Source organism: Peromyscus maniculatus, chromosome 16 (assembly GCF_049852395.1).
Source record: "Peromyscus maniculatus bairdii isolate BWxNUB_F1_BW_parent chromosome 16, HU_Pman_BW_mat_3.1, whole genome shotgun sequence".
NCBI classification, from domain to species: Eukaryota; Metazoa; Chordata; class Mammalia; order Rodentia; family Cricetidae; genus Peromyscus; species Peromyscus maniculatus.
In genome coordinates, this window is record NC_134867.1 from 50,947,511 (window position 1) to 50,972,990 (window position 25,480).

At 48.5% G+C, this 25,480-nt stretch overlaps 1 protein-coding gene and 1 non-coding gene across 3 annotated transcripts in view; one reads left to right on the top strand and one right to left on the bottom strand.

Moving 5' to 3' along the window:
* Window positions 1-25,480, bottom strand: part of Zc3h12d (zinc finger CCCH-type containing 12D) — a 39,454-nt gene extending 13,974 nt beyond the window's left edge. The window contains exons 1-3 of one of the 2 annotated variants that reach the window (XM_076552795.1): window positions 24,930-25,480; window positions 17,766-18,149; window positions 3,462-3,601 (exon numbers count right to left, since the gene is read on the bottom strand). In XM_076552795.1, coding sequence (XP_076408910.1) covers window positions 3,462-3,601; window positions 17,766-18,079 — 454 coding nt within the window. In that variant the 5' untranslated portion in view covers window positions 18,080-18,149; window positions 24,930-25,480. Of the gene's footprint in view, window positions 1-3,461; window positions 3,602-17,765; window positions 18,150-20,102; window positions 21,246-24,929 lie in introns of those variants that run through there. The other variant, XM_076552796.1, reaches the window with a different exon arrangement.
* Window positions 7,793-7,914, top strand: LOC121823333 (small nucleolar RNA SNORA40). Its single transcript, XR_006064743.1, has one exon. It is a non-coding gene; the product is annotated as a small nucleolar RNA SNORA40 (small nucleolar RNA).

The following is a 25,480-nucleotide window of genomic DNA, read 5'->3' on the forward strand; positions in this document are numbered from 1 at the left end:
GAATAATTAACACTAATACTCCTCAAATTATTCTGCAAAACAGAAACAGAATGATTATTGCCTAATTGTTTTTATGAGAGAAACTCAAAGCATTTCCATGAAAATCAGAACTAAGACAAGGATGTCCACTTTCTCCGTACCTATTTAATATAGAACTTGAAGTCTTAGCTAGAGCAATTAGACACCAGAAGGAAGATCAAGGGGATATACATAGGAAAGGAAGAAATTAAAGTATCTTTATTTTGTACAAAAAATGACCCTAAAAATTCCACCAAGAAACTTCTACAGCTGATAAACACCTTCAGCAAAGTAGCAGGTTACAAAGTTAGCACACGAAAACCATTAGTCTTCCTGTATACAAATGTCACAGATAAAGAAATCAGGGAAACAATACCTTTTATCATAGCCTCAAAAATCTGGGGGTAACTAACCAAACAAGTAAAAAAAATATGTATACTAAAAACTTTAAGACGTGTAAGAAAGAAATTGAAGAAAACACCGGAAAACAGAAGGATCTTATGTTTATGGATCAGTAGGATTAATACTGTAAAAATGGTCATCCTGCCAAAAGCAATCTGCAGATTAAATACTATCCTCATCAAAATCTCAAGACAATTCTTCAAAGAAATTAAAAGTATAATTTTGGAAACACAAAAATCCCAGGGTAGCTAAAATCTTGAATAATAAAAGCCTCTAGAGACATCACCATCCCCAATCTCAAATTTTAGCTTTCAGTATGTGTGCTAGAATCTGAATAATACCAAGGTTAGGTATCTAGCAAGGGACTAACAAGGAGAAGAAGATCTATAAAGGAAGAGGAAGTAGAATACATTGTTATGGAGAGACAAAAAGGAAACCAGGAGAATTAAATATGGAGCGGGATGGGAGAGAAGGGTAAAGGAAGGACTATGGAGAGGAGCAGCTAACACTAAAGGCCATTGGAAAACCTACTACTGAGAAGCTTCCTAAAATATATACATACATGAAAGGAATCTAAATGGAGTCACCAAATAATAGAAGAAGAGGCAATGCCCCAACTAGACATCTTAAGCTACCAAGTAAAACCCCCAGTACCAGGAATTTTTATTTTGTTTTTATTTCATTGAGCCACTGGCCAAAGGGCTCCATTGGGAACCCCTAAACATCAGAGGCTATCACCAAGGCTATTGATTACTCTCCATAATTTGATGATAAGGCCCATTTCTGAAGATGATACTTATTTACGCCATCAAACATGCGAAGTCAAGCTGGTACCCAACTAGAAGCTTCTCCTCTACTGACTACCATTCATGAGACTAGAAGGTATTCTTTTCATTGTTGTTGTTGTTTTTTTTTTTTTGAGACAGGGTTTCTCAGCGTAGCTTTGGAGCCTGTCCTGGAGCTCACTCTGTAGACAAGACTGGCCTCGAACTCGCAGACATCTGCGTGCCTCTGCCTCCTGAGTGCTGGGGTTAAAGGTGTGTGCCATCACCGCCCGTCCCTAGCGGTACTCTTAATACCACCCAGCTACAAGCCTTGCAACCTGCCACAGTGACCTGCTTGTGAAATGCATGGACACAACAGCAGCACAATTGTTACAGGAGTAGCCAACCACTTTCTTGTTGGATTAATAATTAATACTTGAGGACCACTCTGTGAGACACTGTTAAAGTGGCCAAGAACCTTCAACTAGATAGGTCATGGGCCTGGGGAAAAACCTATTACTGTTATTCTGCCAAAGGGACATAGCAGAAAAATAACTTCTAATGATATACTGCTATACTCATAGATCAGCTCAACCTGTACAAGAGAATATACTTCTTGCAGTAGATGGAAATTAACATAGAGACCTTGAACTGGACAAAGTGCAGGAAGTTAGAGACTTCCGGGCACTCAGTCCTGAGGGGGACATCTTTATCAAACTACTCCCCTCGAGGCTCAGGGATCTAGGCAGAAGAAGCTGAAAGATTCTAGGAGGAAAATCGCGTCCTCTAAACACAACAGGACTGATGTATACATGAACTCTCAGAGACTGTGGCAGCACATAGAAGACCTACACAGATTCAATCCACATGCTGTCCCAGGACTGGGAGGGGGAAGTGTATGCAGGATCCCACTCCTAACCAAGAAGTTGTCTGCAAATGATAGCTGCTCGTAAAGGGAAAATCAGTTTTCTCCAAAGGCGTCTCACTGTGTGTATCAATGATGCCTCACTCAGGGCAAGCCCCATATCCAGGACTGGTTGACTAACGACAAGATATCCTCAGTGGCATTTTTTGTGGATTTTTTTTTTTGTTTAATTTTGCTTTTGGGGGCTCTTTTTTTTTTTTTTTGGTCTTATTGTTATTTTCCTTTTTGGTTTTGATTTTCATTTTTGTACATATGGATTGTTTCTTGGTTTTTGTTCATTTTATTTTCTATCTTTGGTTTTTGTTTGTTTTCCCTGGCTGGCCTGGAACTTGCTCTGTAGACCAGGCTGGCCTCGAACTCACAGAGATCCACCTGCCTCTGCCTCCCGAGTGCTGGGATTAAAGGCGTGGGCCATCACTGCTGGCTGGTTTAGATTTTTTTGAAAGAGAGAAGGAATAGAAAGTTGGGTAAGTAGGGAGGCAGGGAGGATCTGGGAGAGGGGGAAACAGGATCAAAATTTATTTCATGAAAAAAAAATTCAATTAAAAAAAGAAAATAAAGCTACACAGGGAAACACTGTCTTGAAAAACCAAAAAGAAAAAAGACAAAGAAAGAAAGAAAATGGGGCTGGGGACCAGAAACAAAGTGGCTCAGTGGTTAAGCACACGGACTGCACTTGCAGAGGACCAGTTAGAGCACCCACACTGGGTGGCTCACAACCATTAGTAACTCCAGCTCCAATAATTCAACACTCTCTTCAAGCTTCTGAGGACACGGGGACACACACACACACACTGCATATATTATACATAAATAAAACAAAATGTCTGGAAATGTAACTCAGTAGTAGAAGGCTTATCTAGCATGTGCAAAGCCTCTGGTTTGACCCCCAACACTGAAAGAAAACAAAAACACTAAAATTAATTTCTGTGTCTCCATTTCCATTTCTTTAAGTGAAGAGGTTGAAGCGGTATTTGGGAAATAGTAAATGTTACCTGACAGAATGAACGCCTCCCTCAAAGTCTATTTACTATTAGCTGTGAAATGTGGATCCAATCTTCAGAGGGTTAAATGTTATAAGACACAATTGTTTTATAATCATTCACAATAAACGATAAAGCAATGTGCTTGTCTATAAATGAGCAAGTAAGAGTTATAGAATGTTTGTTTATTCTACAAGTTTTCATGGCATTTCTGCTCTGAGAATGCTGAGTGTTCATAGTCAGCATTGAACTATGAACTCATGGAGCTTTCAGTTCGGGAAGAAAGACCACTAAACCAGTTCTAGACAAGCAGCTGGTCACCACAGTGGGTGACATTACCACAGAATGGGGTGGAGGGGTGGCGCATACCTCTGATGGGGGTATCAGATCTTGATGGCTCTTTCCTCCAAGATGGGACAAAAACCTTGATGTAGGTGTGTCCTCTATCCCTGAACCAGTCCACAGCCAGACGAATTCCCCGGCAAGAGAAGGCTTCCTTATTTCCATGGCTACAATGGAAGACAAAGAAATCTGAGGAGAAACAAAAAGGGACTTTCTCTGGGTCACAGCCTCAGACTGAGAGGGAACTGGGCAAAGAGAATCTTAAACATAGTCCATTCTTCCCACAGACCACGGCTGCAGGCAGCTTCCAATAAGGACGCAGAGGTACCCAGGCTCCCCTGGGTTCCAGGGAGGGTGCATATTCCAAAGGATAATTGACCAGTCCACTCTTTAGCTGAAGTTAGTAGGAGCCAACATTAAAGACAAAAAAAAAAGAATTATAAAATAGACAATATCAGACATCTGCAGAATTGCTCCCCCTCTGCGAAATGATTGTACTGGCTCTACCAGAGCTCCCCAGTCCACGCAAGGAACCAGGTCTCCACAAACCCCACAAAAGACATCACTGTTGCAGAAAACGGCCTATGAGAGACCTTGATGCATCTTTCAGGCCTCTTAAAAATCATCACCCTAGCCAGGCACCGGAGTATACATCTTTAATCCCAGCACTTAGGAGGCAGAGGAAAGTGGATCTCTGTGAGTTCTGGGTCAGCCTGGACTACATAATGACTTCCAGGCCAGCCAGGGATACATAGTGAAGCCCTGTCTCAAGGAAAATATAATCGTCTTCCTTAAGCAGGGAATGATGGCACATTCCTTTAATCCTTGTATCTTGGAGGTAGAAACAAGAAGATCAAAAGTCTAAGGTCATCCTTGGCTATACTCTGAGGCTAGCCTGGGCTACACAAGACCTTGATATGGAATAAAGTGTGTGGGGGATCATCTTCCTTCATCTTAAAGGGATGAGAGATGTGGAGGGGTTTTAGCTTTGAGGTAGATATAAGAATAAGGCGGACACCCATGTGTGGCTCACAGTGCTTCTCTGGCCCACAGAGGACAGTGAGTTGGGTGCAAGGCGTGAGATAAGAAGCTGTGGAAATCATCAAACAAGAGTCAGTGGTTAGGCCTGAGCTGCTGCTGCTGGATAAATGAGAACAGAAAGTGAATTTGGGGACACTGAGAAGGTATATGAACTCAGTTTCTGGATGTGGAAGTGACTGAGAAGGTATCAGGTACTTCCGGGTTCCTTGTATAAATGCACAGTGGGGGCCATGCACTGACCAGGGAACTCTGGAAGGGCTCTGATTGGAGGGAAAAGCCATTCGTAAGTTTGGCTTTGGATACAGAGTGACTTGGAGAAAGTTTTGTGACTGTTCAGTAGACATACTAAGTAAACAGCAAGAGGTCAGAGGAGAGATCTGAGCGGTATAGGTTATAGGTCACCCCTGCTTAAGCAAGAGTTGAAACCGCAGAGTGGACAGAATTGTTCCACTGCCAGAGAGGAAGTTAGAAGCCTTGAGCTTGGCCTGGAATGAGTCTGGGATGCAGCCGCTAGTTTTAGCCAGGGGTAGAGGATGTCTTACAAAAGAGACAGAAAAGATCTCTTCAAGGGACAAGAAGAGAAACAGCCAGATGTGCTGCTGTCTTGGAAGCCAGGGAAAGAGGCAGCTGAGTACCCTCTGGGGGACCGGTGAACCTAGGCTGCACTTGGACTTGGTCAATCAGGTCACTGGTGCTGGAGACAGAGACAAGTGGCTGGATGTGGGACACTGAGAAGGCAAAATTAACAAGCTGAGCCACGGATGTGACGGAGCCTGACCTCCAGATTAGATCGTTTTCTGCTCCCTACTCCTCAGCCTGGTTTTCCTCCAGCTGTTTACTCCACCACGTACCTTCCTAAACAGGTCTTTGCAGCAGCTCTTCCTGACCTCCCACCAAACCCACTCCTATTCCTCTTCCTCCAGCTCTCTTCTAAACCCTTGCTTCCCCAGGAAAGCATCCCTTGACGGATTAGACTCCATCACCCAGACACTTCCTAGCATTTAAGAACATTCACCCAGCCAGGCACGGTGATGCACACTTATAATCTCAGCTCTCAGAAGGCTGAGGCAGGAGACTTGCCTGGAGTTGGGAGGCTAGCCTGGCTGCTTACATAGCAAGTCTTTGTCAAAACAGAAAACAAAATAAACAACAACAATAATAACAACACACACACACACACACACACACACACACACACACACACGAACCCAGGACACTCTGCATGACCACCAAGATCCCAGGGACTAGCTATGGCCCCTGATTATTGGTGAAGACTTAGTGAAAATCCTGCTGAGTAGATCTGTGATGGAGAAGATACCAGCCTCGGTCTCCTCACCAGCAGAAAGACAGACAACACAGGCAAAAAGGAGGAGCTGCCTGGAAAGACCTACAGCCCGATTCTGGGGACCGAAGGGACAGCAACGTGAGCACAAGACACAAGGGACACAGAGACTGGAACAGGTTCTCCCCCGCCCCACCCACCCCCAAGGAAAAACGTGTAAGGTGGGAGTATGTACACACAAGTGCGGGTGCTGGAGGAGGCCAGAGACATCGATCCATCTAGAAGAGGAGGTGACGGGTGCCTGTGAGCTGCCTGACTTGGGAACTGAACCAGGGTCCTCTGAAAGACTCTGAACTGCTGAACCCTGAACTGCCGAACCCTGAACTCTGAACTCCAGCCCTGAGACAAGTTCCCCGAAGCCTGGCTAGAAATAACCAGCTCACACCCAGTTAAAGACCACACTGAGTTCCCCTTATGGCACTGTCTCTGTTGTGTGACGTGGGATTGGGACAGACACAGGTTTACAGGCTAAGAACGGGAGTTCAGGGAAGCAAGTAACCGTAGAACCTGGAGTGGGCATGAACAATCTCTGCGAGTTCCTTCCTCCGCGGTAACCATGAGGACCCTGACTTGCCTGCCTCCTCAGAGGCTGCTCTGGGAGGCTTGAGCAAACAGCAGGGAGAAGATAACAGCCGGATGCCGTGGGAAGGGAGGAGGAAGCGAAACATGAGTCCCTTCCACCCCCACACACAGGTTAAGAGAAGAAGGGAGAGAGGTAAGGGGATCATTCTCAGGGTTGTTCCTGGCCCCTCCTCCTCCTTCTGATAAGCCCTGGGAGGAGCAGGATACTGAAACTGGCCTCAAACAAGAGGTTGAAGCCTTGTGGGCCAGCACATCTGGGCAGGCTGCACATCCTCAGGACAGTTCTGGCTCAGCAGGCTGCCTGGTTTGAAAGTGGCCCCTAGGGGAGCTAGAAACAGTCTCCCAGACCTCTTACAGGCCCGAGGCATGGTGGTTGTCGGAGACCCAGGGACGGAACAAGTCCCTGCTGGAGGAGACTATTTTAAGCCATCATAGCTGCCAAAAAAAAAGCCCAATGACAGTCCTGCCACAAGTCTTAGAAACTCCTTTCTTAAAAAGCACTGGACCTCACTTGGTCCCACAGTGATCAGCAAGGCCTCCCGGGCAGCCCAGGCTACCTCTAAAGTGAGAACATTCTCCAGAATCAAGAGGCTCTGGCCTAGGGAAAGTTGTCTAATAAACACCAGACCGGCCCCTTTGGTGATGACGGTGACCCAAAGATGTGGCCATCCTCTTGGGATGACCTTGCAGTCTGGAGCCGAAACCAGGGACCCCACCTTGACCAGGACTGCCTAATTATGCATACATCTTCCTCCTTGCTCCAATTCCCCCTTTGTTTAAACCCAAAGCTCATCTCAGTTCCCTGAACTTGGGGTCCCTGGACCCCTTTATTCTGTTCCTTTTCTCAGTGCACATTAATTAAGTCTCTGGCCTCCTTAATTAGCATGTTGGGACAGGGGTGGCTTAGCTGTTGGGGCTGCTGAAGCCCCAGCTCTTGCCCTAAAATTCTTGTTACAATCCCAATTCACCAGGACACTCTTGTAGCAGAGTACCATGAGAGCCAAGACCTCCTGTCCCAGCTGTCACACAAGGTCTCAATGTCCCCAGTGGTTATTGGGAAAGGAGTCAGGCCAGGGATGGAAGCACAGAGTCTGAATCAGCCTAGCCTCCCTCAAGGCTAGACCGGGAGGGAACACCATAGGGTACAGGCAAATGTCAGGTCAGCCCATCCTATTCCCCAAAACTGAGGAAATACAGGAGTACTGTGAAGGACAGATACCCCCTCCTCCACCTGCCCTCCCTCAGGTACATACAACTCCCGTCCAAAGTCATCCAGCCCCACCAGTCAGTTATCAAGTAAAATGGTCACTTCCACAATTACTCTGAAAGTCATTGAATTGCTCGGTCTCCTGGGACTCCCCGTGCATCTGTCTCATCACTCTTAAAACCACGCAGCATGCGTGTGTCTCTGTTGAACTGGTGGGCAGACTTAAAGAGAGGTGCAAACGACAATCCTCTTTTGCAACCTGGAACTCTCCAGTCAGGGTGAGTTTTGATCCGTGTAGAAGGAGTATGGTAGTCGGATGTCTGGAAGTGACAGCAGTAGTGGTAATATAATTGGTTCTGAAGAGAGTCGAGCATTAAAAAGAAATAAGCCAGCCTTCCCTCCCTGATCTTTTGATGGGTGTGTGGTGGGGGTGGGCTTTTGTATGGTATTTTGCTTGTGTTCTGACAAATAAAGCTTGCCTGGAGCTCAGAGGGCAGAACTAGCCTCTAGTCAACCAGAGAGGCCAAGGGGTGGTGGCACACACATTTAATCCCAGCACTTGGGAGGCTCATGCCTTTGATCTCAGCACAATCGGGAGGTGGAGACAGGATCTTGGTCCCCTTTTGGACGGAGGATTCATAGAGGTAAGAAATCTCTAGTGGCTGCTGCTCTGCTTCTCTGACCTTTCAGCTTTCACCCCGATATCTGACTCCTGGTTTTTATTGTTAAGACTAACTAGGATCATGCTTCAGGGGCATTCAGTGGGAGGGGAAAGGAGGGGAACTGAGCCCCAGTAGGGTTCCAGTCAGGAGATGACAGTCATCCTGGGTCCCTTTCCAGGAGAAAGGTGTCCATCTGGGCTTTTGTCCCTGTCTTTGCACCAACCTCCGAACTCCTACTACAACAAGACTGTGCTGAGGGCTAAGAGACCCACTAGACATGCTGCTGTAGTCCTAGTACTCGGCGGGGTGGGGGGGGTGTTAAAACAGAACGGTAAGCTTGAGGCCAGCCTTGGCTAATAATGAGTTGCTGGCCAACCTAGACTGCAAAGATCTTTTCTCGAAAGATTCAAAGCACAGGACCTAAGGACATAACTCAGTTGGCACAGTGTTTGCCCAGTGGGCCCAAGCCCTGGCAATCAGGCAAGCCGGGCATGGTGGTGCATGCCTACAATTTCAGCACTCAGGAAGTGGAGGCAGGAAAACCAGGAGACCAAGGTCCTCTTTGGCTACATTGTGAGTTTGGGGACGGCCTGGTCTATGTAAGACCCTGTCTTAAAACAACAAGAAGAAAAGGGACACCTGGCTTTGGGGTCCCTTTTTAGGGGAATGGGGACTGTTAGAGAGGCTTAAAGCTCATAGAGAGTTCTGTTCGCCAGGTCATATGGCTCATTTTACCATTCCATTACTCCCTTGAGGAAATGGCTTTCACCCCACTTTACCCTTATGAAAACCAAAGCAAAGAAACATGCCCAGCTCTCTGATCTGGTGGTCACTCTACAGGCCTAATTGTCACTACAAACTCTTCCTTCCTTTCACCCAAAATCTTTGAGACCCAGAGAACAAGCCTTGTTCAGTGAGAGTCCTCTTATGGAGGACCTTCCATGGAGAGATTGACAGACCCTGGGAACCAGCTGCCATGAGGCCATGGGAAGGGAAAGGAGGCCTAGAAGTTTTGAATATTGGGAGGATAGAAAAGGGAAGTGGCTGGTGTCTGAAACAAATTTTGCCTCCATGACAACTGTACCTGTGGCAGCCGGTTAAGAGGACTGTCATTTGCACAAACTAGACAACATAATTGTACACACTGCATTCTGACTAGTGTCCAAGAAGTCTTTGTAGAAGTCGGGGGCTCACAGGATGACCCATGGGGTACAAGGTTATGGTCATGGGGTGGAATGAACAAAGATGTCTCCGGGCCCTGAGATGGAAGGGCTGTGCTATTTCTGCCCAGGTTCTTATTGAACACTCAAATGCTGGTGCTCCACATCTGCCCAGTGGGAGATCTAACTCAGTCCAGGTCATGGGAGGAAAGAGGGTGTATAGGGGTCATTTTGGTTGATGACTTCTTCTTCTTCTTCTTCTTCTTCTTCTTCTTCTTCTTCTTCTTCTTCTTCTTCTTCATCTTCCTCCTCTTCTCCTTCTCCTTCTTCCTTCTTCTTCTCCTCCTCTTCCTCTCCCTCCTCCTCCCCTTCTTTTAGTTCTTTTTCTTCCTTCCTTTCTTTCTTTTTCTTTTTGGTTTTTTGAGACAGGGTTTCTCTGTTTAATAGTCCTGGCTGTCCCGGAACTCACTTTGTAGACCAGGCTGGCATTGAACTCAAAGAGATCCACCTGCCTCTGCCTCCTGAGTGCTGGGATTAAAGGCGTGTGCCCACCACTGCCTGGCCTGCCCCCTTCTTATAAGGTAGAAATGGGTGCAGATTTTGGTAGGAGCCCAAGACCCCAGCCCAGAAGTAAAATGGCACCTGGTCCCAGACATGGTAGTTAACATCTATAATCCTAGTATTCAAGAGGCTAAGGCAGGAACGTGAAGTTCAGGGCCAGTTTAGGCTACATAGCAAGACTTTATCTTCAAACTAAAGAAAGCAGTCTGGTGTGGTGGCTGTTTTAGAAAGAGAGGGAGGAAGGTCAAAGGTTGGCTGGGGGTACAGCTCATTGGCAGAGTGATAGCCTATGGAGCACTAAGTGTTGGGCACCATCCCCAGCACCACATAAAGCCAAGCACAGTGGTGTCCATCTGCAATCCCAGCACTCTAACAGTGGAGGTAGGGCAATTGGAAGGTCAGGGCCATCCTCTGCTACATAGAAAGGTCAAAGCCAGCCTTGGCTACATGAAACTGTGTCTACATAAATAAAGTGCATTGCTGGACATTGAGGCCAGGTGTCTAGAGAACAGTTACACAGCTAACAGATTTACAGTGATTTCTCTTTCCTCCCTCCTCCTTTATATGAACACACTCGCACATGCACACTCACACGTATGAGTGTGTGCCCTTTGAAGGGACTGTAATGGAAAGGATTCTCTGGCCTGTGAGTCTACCAGAGCCACCATTCCAGGTGCACATGATGCATGAGGGATCCCAGCCTTGGTGGTAGCAGGAAGTGTCTTGTTTCTGGCCCTGTAAATCCCTGGTGATGGGAATAGGGACCTGGTACATCCTGTCCATAGCTGGCACGCTACTTGAAGGGCTGTACTTCACAAGGAGGGCTTTGACACCAGGGCAAAGGCCTGTGGGGACATGGTTGTCCAGCCAGCAGTCATTTCGCAGGCCATACACAGGGAGAGGGGGGAGCTGTAGGGATGGGAACTAGTAGGGGTGATGGAGAGATGAAGGGATGGGAAGGTGGTGATGGCTGGCTTTGGACAGGGCATGGCAGCCCAGAGCTGGTGTTTTCTTGCTCTTGGGTGAGTCACTGAGTCTCCGAGCCTCCAAAGAAGAGAAGTCCCCCTATGAGGAGCATGCCCTCATGTCTTTCTAGAATTCATAAAATAAGTGCTTTGAATCTTAGCATGTCAGAGACTTTAAAAAAAAAAAAAAAGCCTTTTGAAGTTACCTAGCCAAACTTCTTAATTGTGTAAATAGGCCTCAAAAAAAGAATAAGGTCTGGGACTCGTGGAGGCTCCTCAGTTGGTCAAGTTGAAAAGCTGGACACGCACTTTGTCAGCTTGTGTCGCCACTACAGTTAATTCAGAGGAGTGAGACAGGAAATGATGTTTAGCCCTCGGGTCCTCTGTGGTATTAGCTACCTCCCAAAGGTTCAACAGCCACATGTGGCTGTGGTGATACATTGTGTACCCTAGAAAAAAAAATTTGCCTGAAGATCAGAGAGACAAAGGAACAAACCATTGCCACGCGTCTTAACCTCTAGGACTCCTCAGCCTGAAAAGCCTTTAGTTCCTGTCTCCTCACGCCTTCTGTACCTTTCTCCACCCAGCCATATCACTTCCTTCTTAGAGCTGGGATTAAAGGCGTGTGACTCCCAAGTATTGGGATTAGAGGTGTGTGCCACCACTGCCTGGCTCTGTTTCTCTTCTAGACTGAGTCAGTCTCATGTAGTCCAGGGTGGCTTTGAACTCACAGAGATCCAGACGGATCTCTGCCTCCCCGGAGCCAAGAGTAAAGGTGTAGGCCGCCACTCCCTGGCTTCTATGTTTAATCTAGTGCCGTGTTCTGTTCCCTGACCTTCTGCAAATTTTATTAGGGTACACAATGTTTCACCGCATGTAGCAAATAGCTTCCACAGCAGCAATACAACCCCAGAACTTTCTGCTCTCTCAATTGTCTTGGACAGCCTTGAACAAGTGGTCACAACTTGGACTTTCAGGCAAAGATACACTGAGTCCTCTGCCTCTGGCCTTCTGCTTTCCTGTGTGGACATGAGACCTTCGGAGAGACTGTGGAGCACATGTTAGACCTGGCTTCCCAGGGTCTGGGACAGTGCTCATCCACTTCACAGCTCAGGGCTCTCATTTGTTTGACTTGCTCCTCACAGAATGACAAAGTAAGCTACCAGTCCCGCTTAGGGGAACCCATAGAACTGAAGGCTTTTGAAGCTTGTGATGGAGTAGCCACATACATCTAGTTCCCTTCCATGTAGATGAGTCATAATCAGAAAGTGTTTCATAAATCTCAAAGCCCACTGTGTCCTGAACAAATACATCCCCCTTGCTCATAAAAAGCCTTTAATCCAGGACCCAGTCCACTCCATCTGGGTTTAACCGTCACCCATAGCTTTGGCCTAAACAGCCTGAAGGGCTCAGGAGAGAAAGCCACATAAGCTTCCACATAGAGTGGCACAGAGCACCGGAAGCTGGGTCTCGAACTTGACCAAGTGCTGACCTCAGAACCCATCAAGTCCCTTCCTCAGCAGCTGGGAGATTCAAAGACGGGGACAGATGGCCTTCCTCAGACAATCTGTGTGGACACAGGGCAGGTGGCTTGGTGCGTTATCTCTGACTTCTCATTGTACGTCAGTGGTCCCTAATTCTTTGGGGACCACAGATCCTTTAGTTATTTGTTAAGAATCTTCTCTGCAGAGAAACAATCATATGTGCACAAATATGCCATACCTCATATCATCTCGAGCCATCGATGACTTTGAAAGTAAATGGGCCCCAGGTCCAGACACGTAGGAAAAAGTAAGCGAAGAGGCTCTCCCTTAGGGCATCCAAAACGGAACTCAGCTCTGTGGATAAGTGGAATTGAACCTAAAAGCTCCACTCAGGCTTCTGCCCTCCAGAAACAAAGGCACCTGAAGACATGTTGTTTCAAGCCATCACATGACAACGGGTGTTGGCTTGTGGGGGACTTCTGGAATGTAACTTCCCGATGACTGGGGGTGGGTGGGGGTGAGGGGGGTCTAGCATGCCGAACATTGTAGACAGGTTTTGCCCTTTTACTCTTTTTCCTCTCCCTTTAAAAAAAAAAAAAAAAAAAAAAAAAAAAAAAAAAAAAAAACTTACATTCTTAAAGCTAGCCCCCAAGGTCTCTCTGTTCCCTTACTTGGCCACTGACTCGTTCCTGAGACAAAACATCAAGGTCCAACCATTAAAATTCACTCTTCGGCTAATATGTCCAGTTAGGATTACCAGCTCACCCTGGCCCAGACTCCACCCCTTCTCCCCTTAAAATCTCCCTCCCGCAGAAGCACCTGCGCTTGCTCTCTTGCTCACTTGCTCACTTGCTCACTTGCTCACTTGCCACTGTGCAGCCTCGTCAACCCCCGATTGCTTTCCCTCCAGGGCAATCCGTCTCCTTTGTCGTCTGGGTATGTCCTGTACTGATTCCGGGGGCCAGCCTCTCTTTCAGGGGGAGCAAGCATGGCTGTCAAAAGTCAAGCTGTTGGTCCCTGTAAGCAAAGGCATGGGGCCGCAAGCTCCAGGGGGCAGAGGGATAGCTGTAGCATGAATCTTAAAAGTTCTTATTAATAAAATCAAACCTGAGCCAGGTATTGGGTTGAATGCTGGTAGATCAGATGCAGAACAAGCCACAGCTTTCTCACCTGGCCAATTCCTCAGCTGGTCCTGTTTCCTCAGACTGGAGGCCTCTGTGTCCTCATATCCAAATGGCTCTCAGCTGAACTGTGCTGCTAGAAGCCTGAAAGCTTAACCAGCCAAATGCTAAACCAAGCCAAATGCTTCTAGTTTCTGGTCCTCATGCCTTATGTACCTTTCTGCTTTCTACCACCACTCCCTGGGATTAAAGGCGTGCTTTCTGAGATTAAAGGCGTGATGAGTCACTATGCCTGTCTGTATCCTTGAACACATGGACTTCTGCCTCTGGAATGCTAGGATTAAAGGCATGTGCTACCACTGCCTATCCTTTATGTTTAATATTGTGGCTGCTCTGTCTCTGACCCCAGATAAGTTTATTAGCATGCACAATATTTGGGGGAACACAATACCACAGATAGCCAGCCAAGGAAGATGTCCCTGTCGACAGGAGCTACACGTCTGACATGTTAGGGGTAAAAGACACATGTCCCACCCAGGCTTTCAGTCCCCCACACACCCAGGACCAGATAGCAGCCTCACTTCCCAAAGCAATCTGGGATCGTATAACCCTCCAAGAAGAAGGATCTCCTAAAAGCATCTTTCCAGTGTTATTAAAATTCTGTGCTCAGTAGGTAATGAGATACTATTTTGAATTCCTATAAAGAAGGACTCTCTGTGGCAAGCCTTTCATGGCCAAGGATCTATCTGGCCTTGGGAACACAGGGCTTGTCCAAACTCCCACTGCAAGGGACAGTAGAGGAACAGAGAATGTATGCGCACACCCTCCATGCTCTTAGAATTTGCCTTTGAAGGAAATGAATTAAGATCCACAGTCAAAGAATCATTATATAATGTGTGCTTTTCCCTGGGATCCAAGCGGCAAAGGGTGTGTGTGTGTGTGTGTGTGTGTGTGTGTGTGTGTGTGTGTGTGACACTGAGATATTTTGTCGACAGAAAGTATATGGAAACACTTAGACTGTGATACTTTCTTTGCAGTAAGTCTGTGCAATGGTTTCCATTTGTAACCCACACAGATTGAGCATGGAAAGACAAAATTGACCACAGCCGGAGGTCTGGGGGTGGCAGTGGTAGCACTGAACGGATTGACCCAGGACACTCCATAGTGGTGTACAAATAGAGAATGTGGTTTCAGTTCGAATCCCAGGCAGCACAGAGAGTCCCATCCAACGAAAGCCCTCTACCGTGAGCTCCCCAGCATCATTTTAACAGTGTTCTCTGACCCCCAGAGAGAAAACACCATCCTGAAGTAGTCTGTTTGTCCTATAACCATTCTACTGTTTGCACCCCAACTCAGGGAACACATACCACCTTGGGACTGACGTGGGGGCTTTGATTTGTGCAGTGACAACTTACATTCAAACCTTCTCTCAATTGCTGCCCAGTGAGTTTTGTCCGGATCATGCAGACGCCAGGTACCTCTTCCCCCTGCACTTTCTATGGCTGCTGGAGCATATTGGACTCATTTTTTTTTTTAAATCATGTACATTTATCGATAGGTGGGATGATATGTGAGAAGGTCAGAGGACAGTTAACATGAATACCCATCTCTTGCCACCATGTGAGTCCCAGGGAGGGAACTCGGGTCATCAGATTTGGTGACAAGTGCCTTTCCCACCTGAGCTGTCTCGCTGGGCAATGGATTCTTCCATACCCCTGTCCTGGCTAGTTTATTGTCAACTTGATACAAGTTAGAGTTACCTGACAAGAGGGAAGCATAATTGAGAAAAATGCCTCCATAAGACTGGCCTAGAAGCAAGCTTGTGGGGCATTTTCTTAACTAGAGATTGATGTGGAGGGTCCAGAGCATTGTGGGTAGTGCCATCCCTGGGCAGGTGGTCCTGGGGTGTGTGAAGAAGCAGGCTGAGGATGCCGTGAGGAGCAGGCCAGTAAATAGCATTCTTCCTTGGCCTCTGCTTCAGTTCCTGTTTCCAGGTTCCTGGCCTGAGTTTCTACCTATTTCTCATGATGATGGACTGTAACCTGGAAGCCATCCTTTCCTCCCCAAGTTACTTTAGGTCATGGTGCTTCATCACAGCAATAGGAATACCCTGAGACTGTCCCTTTTAACACCCCCAGAGAGCAAGATGTCATAGTTTCCCATCTGCTGCCAAAAGAGGGCGTAGGAGAGACACCGAGAGCGAATGCACAACAGCTTAAGTCCCAAGGGCTCCATCACGATCCAGGGGCTCCATCACGATCTCTGTGGGCAAAGCCAGCAGGTGGAAAACGGAGCCGATGGCCTTGGGACACACCACGCCGGGCGCGTGGGGACAGCCCTGAGGCTGGGCCACACTGGGCTGGGCCATTCCAAACCTCTCTTCTACAATGCCAAATTCAAAGTGAGCTCAAATCCCCGTGGGGGAGCTTGGGATGCCTGTTGACACATTTGGGCCCGCTGATAACTGCTTTTCGGAATTCCTACTCAGCTTTTTAAAAGGGAAGTACAAGTATTTATAGCTGTGAGTGAACAATTTCCTATGGCTCTGCCCTCTGCCCGGCTGTAACTCGGCCAAGTTTGCGCAATGCCCTCCTCACCCAGCCCTGAGTGTGGCAGCTTGGGAGACTGGGCCACAGCGGAGCTTTGCCAAGTCAGGCACAATGACCGCACGCGCCGCCAGGCTGGAATCCCCAAGCACACAGAGAAGCCAGGTTACAAAGACTGGCCTAGCTCTATCAGCAGCTCAAGGCGGGAGGGGAGAGGCCCCAGACCCTCCTTTCAGTCTTAATGGGAACTGCAGCCTTGCCTCCCCACCAGCCCCCAGCAGAGGGCTTTGAAGGCAACCCAAGCACTTCTTGCATTCTGGTTCTCAAGCCCTAAGGGAGACTGTGGAGACCTACTGGCCTGCTCTGCACAGAGAGGAACCGAGTACTCTCGGCTTCCCAGAATAACACAGCTGGCTGGGGACAGACTCCAGAGGAGCCCTATCAGTCAACGCCTAACCCTGGGCTCCTGCCCATCCCTGGCTCCCGTCCCTCAGAAGAAGGCTGCTGCTCCTGTGAGCCTGGTCACGGCACCGACTTGCTGAGTACACTCCAGCAGGCACTTTTTGTAGCTCAGATTATTACAACTCCCCTCTAGGGAGGGTTGATTCCATGTCACAGAACTGGAAAGAGAGGCAACTTGCCTCGTTCCCACAGCTACTAAGACATAGAAGAGGGATTCAAAGCCTGATCTAAAATAAGTGAATAAAAACAAAGACAGAGAGAGAGAGAGAGAGAGAGAGAGAGAGAGAGAGAGAGAGAGAGAAAGAAAGAAAGAAAGAAAGAAAGAAAGAAAGAAAGAAAGAAAGAAAGAAAGAAAAGAGCCCAACAAATTCAAATTAGAACTACCATTTGATCCAGCTACACCTCTTCCGTGATTCTAAATCAGACATCCCCGAGATGCTTTCACAGCCATGTTTACTGAAACCCTATTCACAGTATTTGGGTTATAGAATCAGTCTAGATACCCACTGCCAGATAAATGGATGCTAAAAAGAAATGAGGTATGTACACATAATGGAGCATATGTTATTTTTTTAAAAAAAATGATGATCGTGTCATTTTCAGGAAAATGGATGGAACTTGAGATTCATTTTCTTAAGCAATATAAAAGTCAGCCACAGAAAGTCAAAGATGGCATATGTATGTATGTGTATTCCTGTATAAGGCTGGGAAATAGAGGGTGGGCTATTTGTTAAGGAGGAAGGGGACCAGTGGAAGGGGAAGAGGAGAGACAGAAGGGGATAATGGGAAAGTGACTATGGGCAAAGCATGTCATATACTTGGATGACTATGTCATCAAGAAACCTATTATTTTGTGTAATAGTTTTTTTTTGTTGTTGTTTTGTTTTTTTCAATCATCCATTGCCGGGCGGTGGTGGCGCACGCCTTTAATCCCAGCACTCGGGAGGCAGAGCCAGGCGGATCTCTGTGAGTTCGAGGCCAGCCTGGGCTACCAAGTGAGCTCCAGGAAAAGGTGCAAAGCTACGCAGAGAAACCCTGTCTCGAAAATCAAAAAAAAAAAAAAAAAAAAAAAATCATCCATTGGGCCTAAAACTCTTTGAAGCAAACCACGGCGAGGAAAATGGTTCCCTGGACCCCTGAGACCAAGGTCTCTGGCCCCAGAACCCAGCAATAGCATGAAGGAAAGCAAGGACACTACCTCATGGCCACATTGCTGCCATCGATGACTATGGGCCGCAGGTAACTGGCTGGGTCTCCGCCAGCCTCTTCCAAGCCTGGTCCCAGGCCCTGCTGGGCAGAGTCCCGGACTCCGCAGCATCCCCGGGGCGTCAGCACTACTCCAGTGCTGTTGGCAGGATCGTCCTGGACCCTCGGGCGGCTACCAGTCTGGATCAGCTCCTGTAGCACGTCGTTGACCAATGCGCTGTCGCCCAGTTTGCCCAGCACCCTGACCACGTCGTCCTGGCTGTAGCCCAGTTTCTGGAAAAACTCCATCTTGCTCCGACGCTCCATAACGTGCCAGCTGTTGCCTGGCACAGCTCCTACCCTGGGCTTCCTCCTGGCAGAGCTGCACAGGCATGAGCTGAGAAGAAAAAAAAAAAAAGCAGCAGTCAGGTGTTTGCTGAGCAGCCTGGCAGCAGGGCCACTGGGTGAGGAGGGAGGGCACGCTGTGTGGGCTCCTCCTTCCTGGCGTTATCTATCAGGAAATCACGCCTAGCCTGGTCCCCTTGGGGATTTTCAGTTGCTTGGTGTGGCCGGCAAGCCACAGACGCAATCACGCCTCTTTTTCTGATGTGTTCTCTGAGGCCTTTGCTCCTGTGTGCCCGTGAGGGGAACACTAGCCAGGGCCCAGGGTGGCAGGGGTGGTGGAGTAAGGGCACCCAGCCAAGGAAGCCTTTTGGGAGACTCTGTTAGGAGCGAGCTGGCGTCCACGCAAATTTCTGCACGGAACTGGCTAGCACCGGTACCTCGGGGTGTCGCTGTGTTTAGAGACAGGGCCTTTCGAATTAGGTCCTTGGGGGCACACCTTCACCTTGCAACAGCCGCTCTACAAGGAGAGGTGAGGCACTTTAGACCAGACACACACAGTTAACCTTAAGAGGGTGAAGGGACCGCCTAGGGAGCGAGGCCTGGGAAGGATCCCGAACTTGCAGCCTCAGAATCCGGTGACTTTCAATTATGTCAGCCTTCATCTGCCAAGACTGTTGCTGCAGTCTCGCACTGGCTCACCCAGGGGAGAACGCTCACAGAAGAGCCTCCCGGAAAGGCAAGGCTACCCAGGAATTCAATTCTGCACTCTGGCTCCATTTCCATTCAGATCACACTGAGCCTTGAAAGGGAAAGGTCCTGACTCAAGTTAGGCTCTTCCTGTGGGGTCACCCAGCATGGCCTCCGTGTGTGTGTGTGTGTGTGTGTGTGTGTGTGTGTGTGTGTGTGTGTGTGTGTGTGTAGAGGGGGGGTGTCCAGGAAGGGACTATGCCTGGCAGTTGTTTTCAAAAGGGGAAAATGGGGATATTCAGGACACCCCGGGTCTCTGTACTACTCACAAAAAAGAACCTGACAGCCTTCGAAAATGTCTCAAAATGTAGAAATAAACTTGAAGCCGTAATTACTGTGAAAGATTCAAACAACGCAGAAGTAGAGGGAAGGTATAACACACGGCCGACACCCCCAATGCCTCTTGTGCTGACACTGTGTCTGGGTCTCTCCAGGGCTGTCTCTGTTTACCTACTTGCATATTAAAGGAGGATTATTTCTGGTTTGTTTTTGCATACACGATGCCATGCTGTACGTATTGCTGGTCATCAGCTTGTTTTTCTCCTTTAAAATACATCTCGGGCATCTTTCCCAGTCAGTTTCTGGGATCTGCCCACTGTTTGTCCAGCATCAAATTGGATGGTGAATTAATTAATTAATGAAATTAATTAATGAAATTAATTAATTAATTAATGAAAATGAGTGAATGGTATTCTTTAGGGTTAACCATATGCCAAATGGTAGAAATTTAGTTGCCTTCTATTTTTCTCTGTTGGAGATCCTGCTCACTGGAGATTCTCGCACATCTTCCTTTCACCCCACCCTTCCCAATCACAAGGATTCTTCACCCTTCGATGCCATTCCCCCATATGAATCCATTACAGCATGTGTGTTTCTGGGCTAGCCTCCCACCCTGACTTCACACACTCCCGAAGACCTTTCCATGCAGGGCAGGAAAACGGACAGCACTAACAAGGCCAGAGCCCGCGGGGTGCAGAGCATTTCAAACACAACCTTCTAGACATCGAGGCCTCTGCTGCTTCCCCTTCCCCTCACCCCTCCGCCATGCTCACCTCCCACTCCGCCTCTGGCCATGCTCCTCTGGCTTGGACCCAGCCTTGTGTTTTTAAAACAAATCTGACCGTATTTCCTCTGCTTGAAAGAATGCTCTACCACAGCCTTTAGAGACTACAGAGACCGCAAGTTCCCGGGCATGCAGAAAAGCTGTGTCACCCTGCGGCTCTGACCTCAGCCACCCCACCACCTACCAGTGCCTCACCTAGTCCTTAGAGCGAAATGAATCCCTTCCTCACGTCTAAATATTCCAGGATGCTCTCACACACATGCTTTTCTCCTTTGGGTTTGCCAAACTCTAAATTTCAGTTCACACGCCACTCAGAGGGATCCTCCTGGAGTCTGCAGACCTAGAGAGAGCTCAGTCATGCCACCTACCACAACACACCACCTTTGGGATCATTGCACATGAGTTATCATTTATTTTTCTCAAGAAACTCAAGTGTTTAACCTGTCTGCCTCGGGGCCACCTGGTAGAGCTGAGGAGTTGGATAGATTTTTTTTTTTTTAAGTGGACGGTCTAAGCTGGAGTTTTCCTCTTTTCCCACGTTTTTCCTTGAGTTTTAAGCCTTGAAGAGCAGCATCCTCCAGAGGCCCCAAAAGAGACATCCCCCCATCCCCTCTGAGTCCGCACTTCTGTATCCAGCGAGTCGTTAGTTCTGTTTCCTGGACATGTTGCACACCCACCCTGTCCTCCACACTCTCAGTGACATTGTTCCATCCTCTCAGTCACTCTTCCATGGGACAAGCTTCCTGACTGCCTTCTCCACACTGGTTCCCCAGAAACAAAACGAACCACAATCTAATCTCGACTTGCTCATAAGCTACTCTGGAGAACAGACTAAAAAATGTCAAAAGTAATAAGTCATAAATCCCAAATAAGCACAATTGGTTGCTTGGGGGTTTAGCTTTTTTGTTCTTTTTTGTATTTAGTGTGTGTGTGTGTGTGTGTGTGTGTGTGTGTGTGTGTGTGTGTGTGTGTGCCAGAGTGTTCATGTAGCGGTCAGAGGACCACTTGTAAGATCCTATTCTCTCCTTCCAGCAGCATGGGTCCTGAGGATGGAACAGGATGCTGGACTCCCAGCAAGGGCCCTCACTTGCTTCACCATCTCACAGCCACCCATTTTGATTAGGGGGGAAATGTGCTTTGGGAAGCTGGAAAGATGGCTCAATAGTTAAGAGCACTTGCTGTTCTTGTAAAGGACCTGAGTCGGGTTCCCAGCAGCCACAGGGAGGCTCACAACCATCTGTAACTGCAGTTCCAGACAATCGGATGCCTTCTTCTGGCCTCTAAGGGCACCAGGCACACCACACTCCGTGCACATACATACATGCAGGCCAAACACTCCTATACATAAAACAAGTACATCCAAAAACCATCGTAAAGAAAGAAGAAAAAATGTGCTTTCAAGGTACATGTGAGGAATGACTTATCTCCTTTTGAAAGGGTATGGAGGGGTAGTCCGGGCTCCTCCGGTAAAGGCACCCGCCACCAAGTCCAACGAACTGAGTTCGAGCCCCTGAGAGAATCAACTTAGCGGACTTGTCCACACACAGGAAATAAAGCAAACGTAAAACTGATGTAAGGAAAGGCCAGCGAAGTCCTCAATGGACTCTGAGGCCTTCTGAGAGGACACCAGGGTCTCAGCATGCAGTTTGCCCCACCCCGCCCAACTACACTAATGCCCAGCCACCGCTAAAAGACTCCTTAGCTGAGGAGTTTGATAGATTTCTTTTTTAATGGATGGTCTAAGGTCTAAGCTGGAGTTTTCCTCTTTTCTCCAAACTCCCCATCCCTCCGCCTTACACAGAGGAAAGGTCAAAACTCATCCGCATGAGTATCAGGGCCTCACGGCCAGCCCTGTTCTACCTCCCACCTCTTAACTACGAGTCCCTGGTCCAGCCTCACCGTCTCTCTGTGTCCACTGATCAGTCCTCTCTCAGGACCTTTGTCCTCCAGGGCCAGGGTCCACCTTTGGACCAAACTTCACATAAAAAGAGGACACTCACCAGCCTGACATGTCACCTCTCACTGGGGGTGGATGTGTCACTCACTGACCCACGAGGCTCCTCCCCTACCAGAGACATCTGTTCCCTCCACAGGCTAAGCCTATTATATTTTCTGGAAGTTTCCAAACTGTGATGCTCCATCAGCACCTCATCCCTCGTCGCTCATGCAAGCACCCCTGCACTTATTTCGGGGGCGGGGGGGGGGGACGACTAAGAACAGAAAGATAGCAACAGGAATAAAAGCATGTGTTCCCACTGTGGCTTTTCGTGGTTTCCATATCATTTTTATGAACTCCCCACTAAACTTCCTGTTTCTCTTGGTAAGAAGACAGTTTAGAGGTGCACATTCTCCTTTCAGGTTTTTGAGGGAAACTGAGGCCGCCTAGCTAGTAAACGGCAGAGAGGTCCTGACAGTCAGTACGTTCCAGAAATAACTTGCTATTTTTGAGTCATGTGCTCAGCCCGGGGGACAGCATCTTACCATTGCAGAAATGGAACGGTTGAAATTGCAGCCGAGTGGCTTCCCTTCCGTCTCAAAGGAACAGCTCTGTGAAGAGTCCCGAAATTATTTTACAACTGCTGCCGGGTGAGACAAAAAAGCAAGAGCGTCTGGAGTGAGATGGCTTTTCGTCTGAAGGGGTGAGTAGGCAGCTGGCCCGCATGAGGGCCTTCCCTCAGGCTTCTTCCCTCCACAGAGTCAGCATGTGGTGGCCCAGAGAGCCTTTTCTGAGAAGACTCTCAGAAGGCATGTGTGCCACCAGACAGCTGTTTTTATACAAAAAGTAACAGAAAATTCACCTGCTTCGGAAAATAATTCCCCCTCGGGACCTTAACAGCAACTTTAGTTCCTTTTAAAACAAATGTCTTCTAAATAAGGGAGGAACCAGGGGTAGGGCCCTGCTCTCAGGAGGCACCCCTCCACTCTGATGGGACGATCTTCGTGCTGTTAACACCCGGCTGCTTAAGTGTGACCTTCCTATTTTTAAAACCTGAGAGTCTGAACGACCTCATCTCAGTTTTTCTTCCTCAACCTTGACTGGAAGTCACAGACAACCCAGAAGATTAGTAACCAAATCTTCCAGATTTCATCATGAGACCTTGCGATGGTCAGCATCCCTCTCTCCCTCAGGACTGAGGGCGGAGGCAACTACCCTGTGGGAAGACCCCTTCTAGAAGCAGCACACCCAGGTTGAAGACCGTCAAGTCGAAGGCCTGTAGCCTCTGCTTGGAAGAACATCTGGGGAGTGGAGGAGAGGAAGAGAAGAGAAGGTGAGGGGTAGAGACACCAGAAAAAACAGCAGCCTCCATGTGCACAGAACTGTCTGACTATGAGGTGCTCCCCACACACTGTCTGCAAGAGCCCCAACCTCCTTTTGAGGTGGGAAATGCTAGCCCATGCCTCATGTAGCAGTTTCTGTGCGGAAACTGACGGGAAAGGCCTTTGGTAACTTGCCCAGGGTCCCAGAGTGACTCAGTGGGAGACCAGCCTGCCAAGGGAGGTGCTATTTGTCTCCCAGGCCACAGAGCACCCTCCAGTGGCCACCTGCAGCGCACACCCACAGCATGGAGCCCTCAGACTACTCCTTCAGGCCCCTGTCCTGACCCCCAAGGCCACTTGAATGGAATTTAAACCACAGTAGTGAGGAGACCGTCAGCCTGGCCCCAGCTCTCAACAACTTCGTGAAAAACTGTAGTGGGTCAGCAGCAGATCTCCAGGCCCTCGGTAGAACTAGCTGTCAGTCAGATTCTTTTTGTTTTGTGTGGTTTTTGTCAGTTAGAGTTTGAGGAAGTCACAGAGAACCTAAGATTTCGTCCCACAGGACTGATTTTTTTTTTTTTCCTTTTTCTTTTTTCTAATCTACGCACCTCTGACTTTTTAAAGAGAATTTGTAATTTAAAACATACACAGCTTAGTGGTGGCTGCTTGCCTGGCATGCACAAGGCCCTGTTTTAACCATTTCTAAGCTCACGGTCCTGTACTGGTGAGTCGTTCACACGTTGGAGAACGGTCCACACCACCCATCTCTAGAACTCCTCATCCTGTGAAATTCATTCTCCTCACTGCCCCAGTTGGCAGCCACGGTTCCACTGCCTCTAGGAACTTGGCCCACTCGGGATGCCTTACGTGAGTGGAGTCACACACCATGTGTCCTCTGGCACAGCTTGTTTCCCTTAGCGTAATTCCCTCAAGGTCCATTCATGCCGTGGTGCGTACCAGAATTTCCTTTCTTTTTGAGGCAGAATGATAATCCACCCGAGGCATCTGCCACGTGTATTTGTCCACTCCTCCAGCTATGGGGTCCTTGGGCTTCTTCTGTCCCTCAGCTACTGTCACTCAAACTTCTATGAGCATGGATACACTGGCCTGGACTTTTGTGTCCTCCTCAGACTTACCCCCTCTCTTCTCTGCTGCTAGAGGGAACTTACAGATCTCTCTGAAGCATTCCCAGGCACGATCCGTAGCCCTATCCATATGCCAGGATCAGGCACTCTGCTGCAGCAGCATCTGGCCTGGGAGGAAAGTCCCTAACCCTGGGTGACAAAGCTCCGGCTTCCACTGCTGCAGAGACTCAGCCCAACCAGATTAAGAGCCGCCCATCTCCTCAGCAGCCCTGAGACCGCTGCAGAAGCTCCTGGTGTCGGCCGGGAAACCAGACACCAAGAACCGATGTCTAGACTGGTAGACACTTCTGTGAGCCTGGACATGGGGCAAAGCCACCCCACTCTTGACGTCACAGCATTCAATTTGCTACAAAGCCCACAGATGGAGGTTTTATACACACATACACACACACAAGAACCCTTGCTAAAAGTGAGCAGACGTTGCGTCTAAAGGCTGTTAAGGATGCTTACCTCATTTCTGTAATTCGAACAACTAAAAGGACTCCAGGTGTGAGAAGCCAGAGTGTAGGAGGCCGTCCTCACTCACACACCACTCTGTAACATGCCCTGCTCCCATGCCCTTGACTGAAGTCTGTACTGTGCCTGCCACGTTAACTGATAGCGGGGCACTCGCACTCACCGGCAGGGTGTGTCCCTCCGGTTGGTTCTCACAGCAGACACTGCCCAGCTGCCTTGCGCCTTCACATTGAAGGGAGCGCTCAGTCCCTCAGGAGTTCCTGGAGTCAGAGGGGGACAGAAAACCCAGGCCACACCCCCGCTCGAAGCTGATCCATGCCTACGCTCCACTTCCTGCACAAGTCACGTTCAGCTGCAAAAGGTACTTGCACTTCACGTTAAAAATAAAAGAAAGAAAGCAGCCCGAGGTAGTAGGAAGTCAGCGCACCTCTGCCTGAGTCAACCAATCAAAGTACAGCTGTCACTCAAAACAAACTCTTCTGAGGGCTGCAGCAGGAGCCTCCTCCCGGGAGAGCCTGGAGTCCTGGGAGGAAAAGGAGAATCTGAGGGTGTGCTGAGTTCCCACTCCCGGTGGCTGGGAAGCCCATCTGCTTGAAGATGCGCCTAGGGGGAAGCAGGTGCTCAGTTAATGGAGACCACAGCCTGCCAGAGGGAAGTGGTACCACAAGGGAGAGAACAGAGATCGTTACAAGTTGCCCACAGACCTTGGGCTTG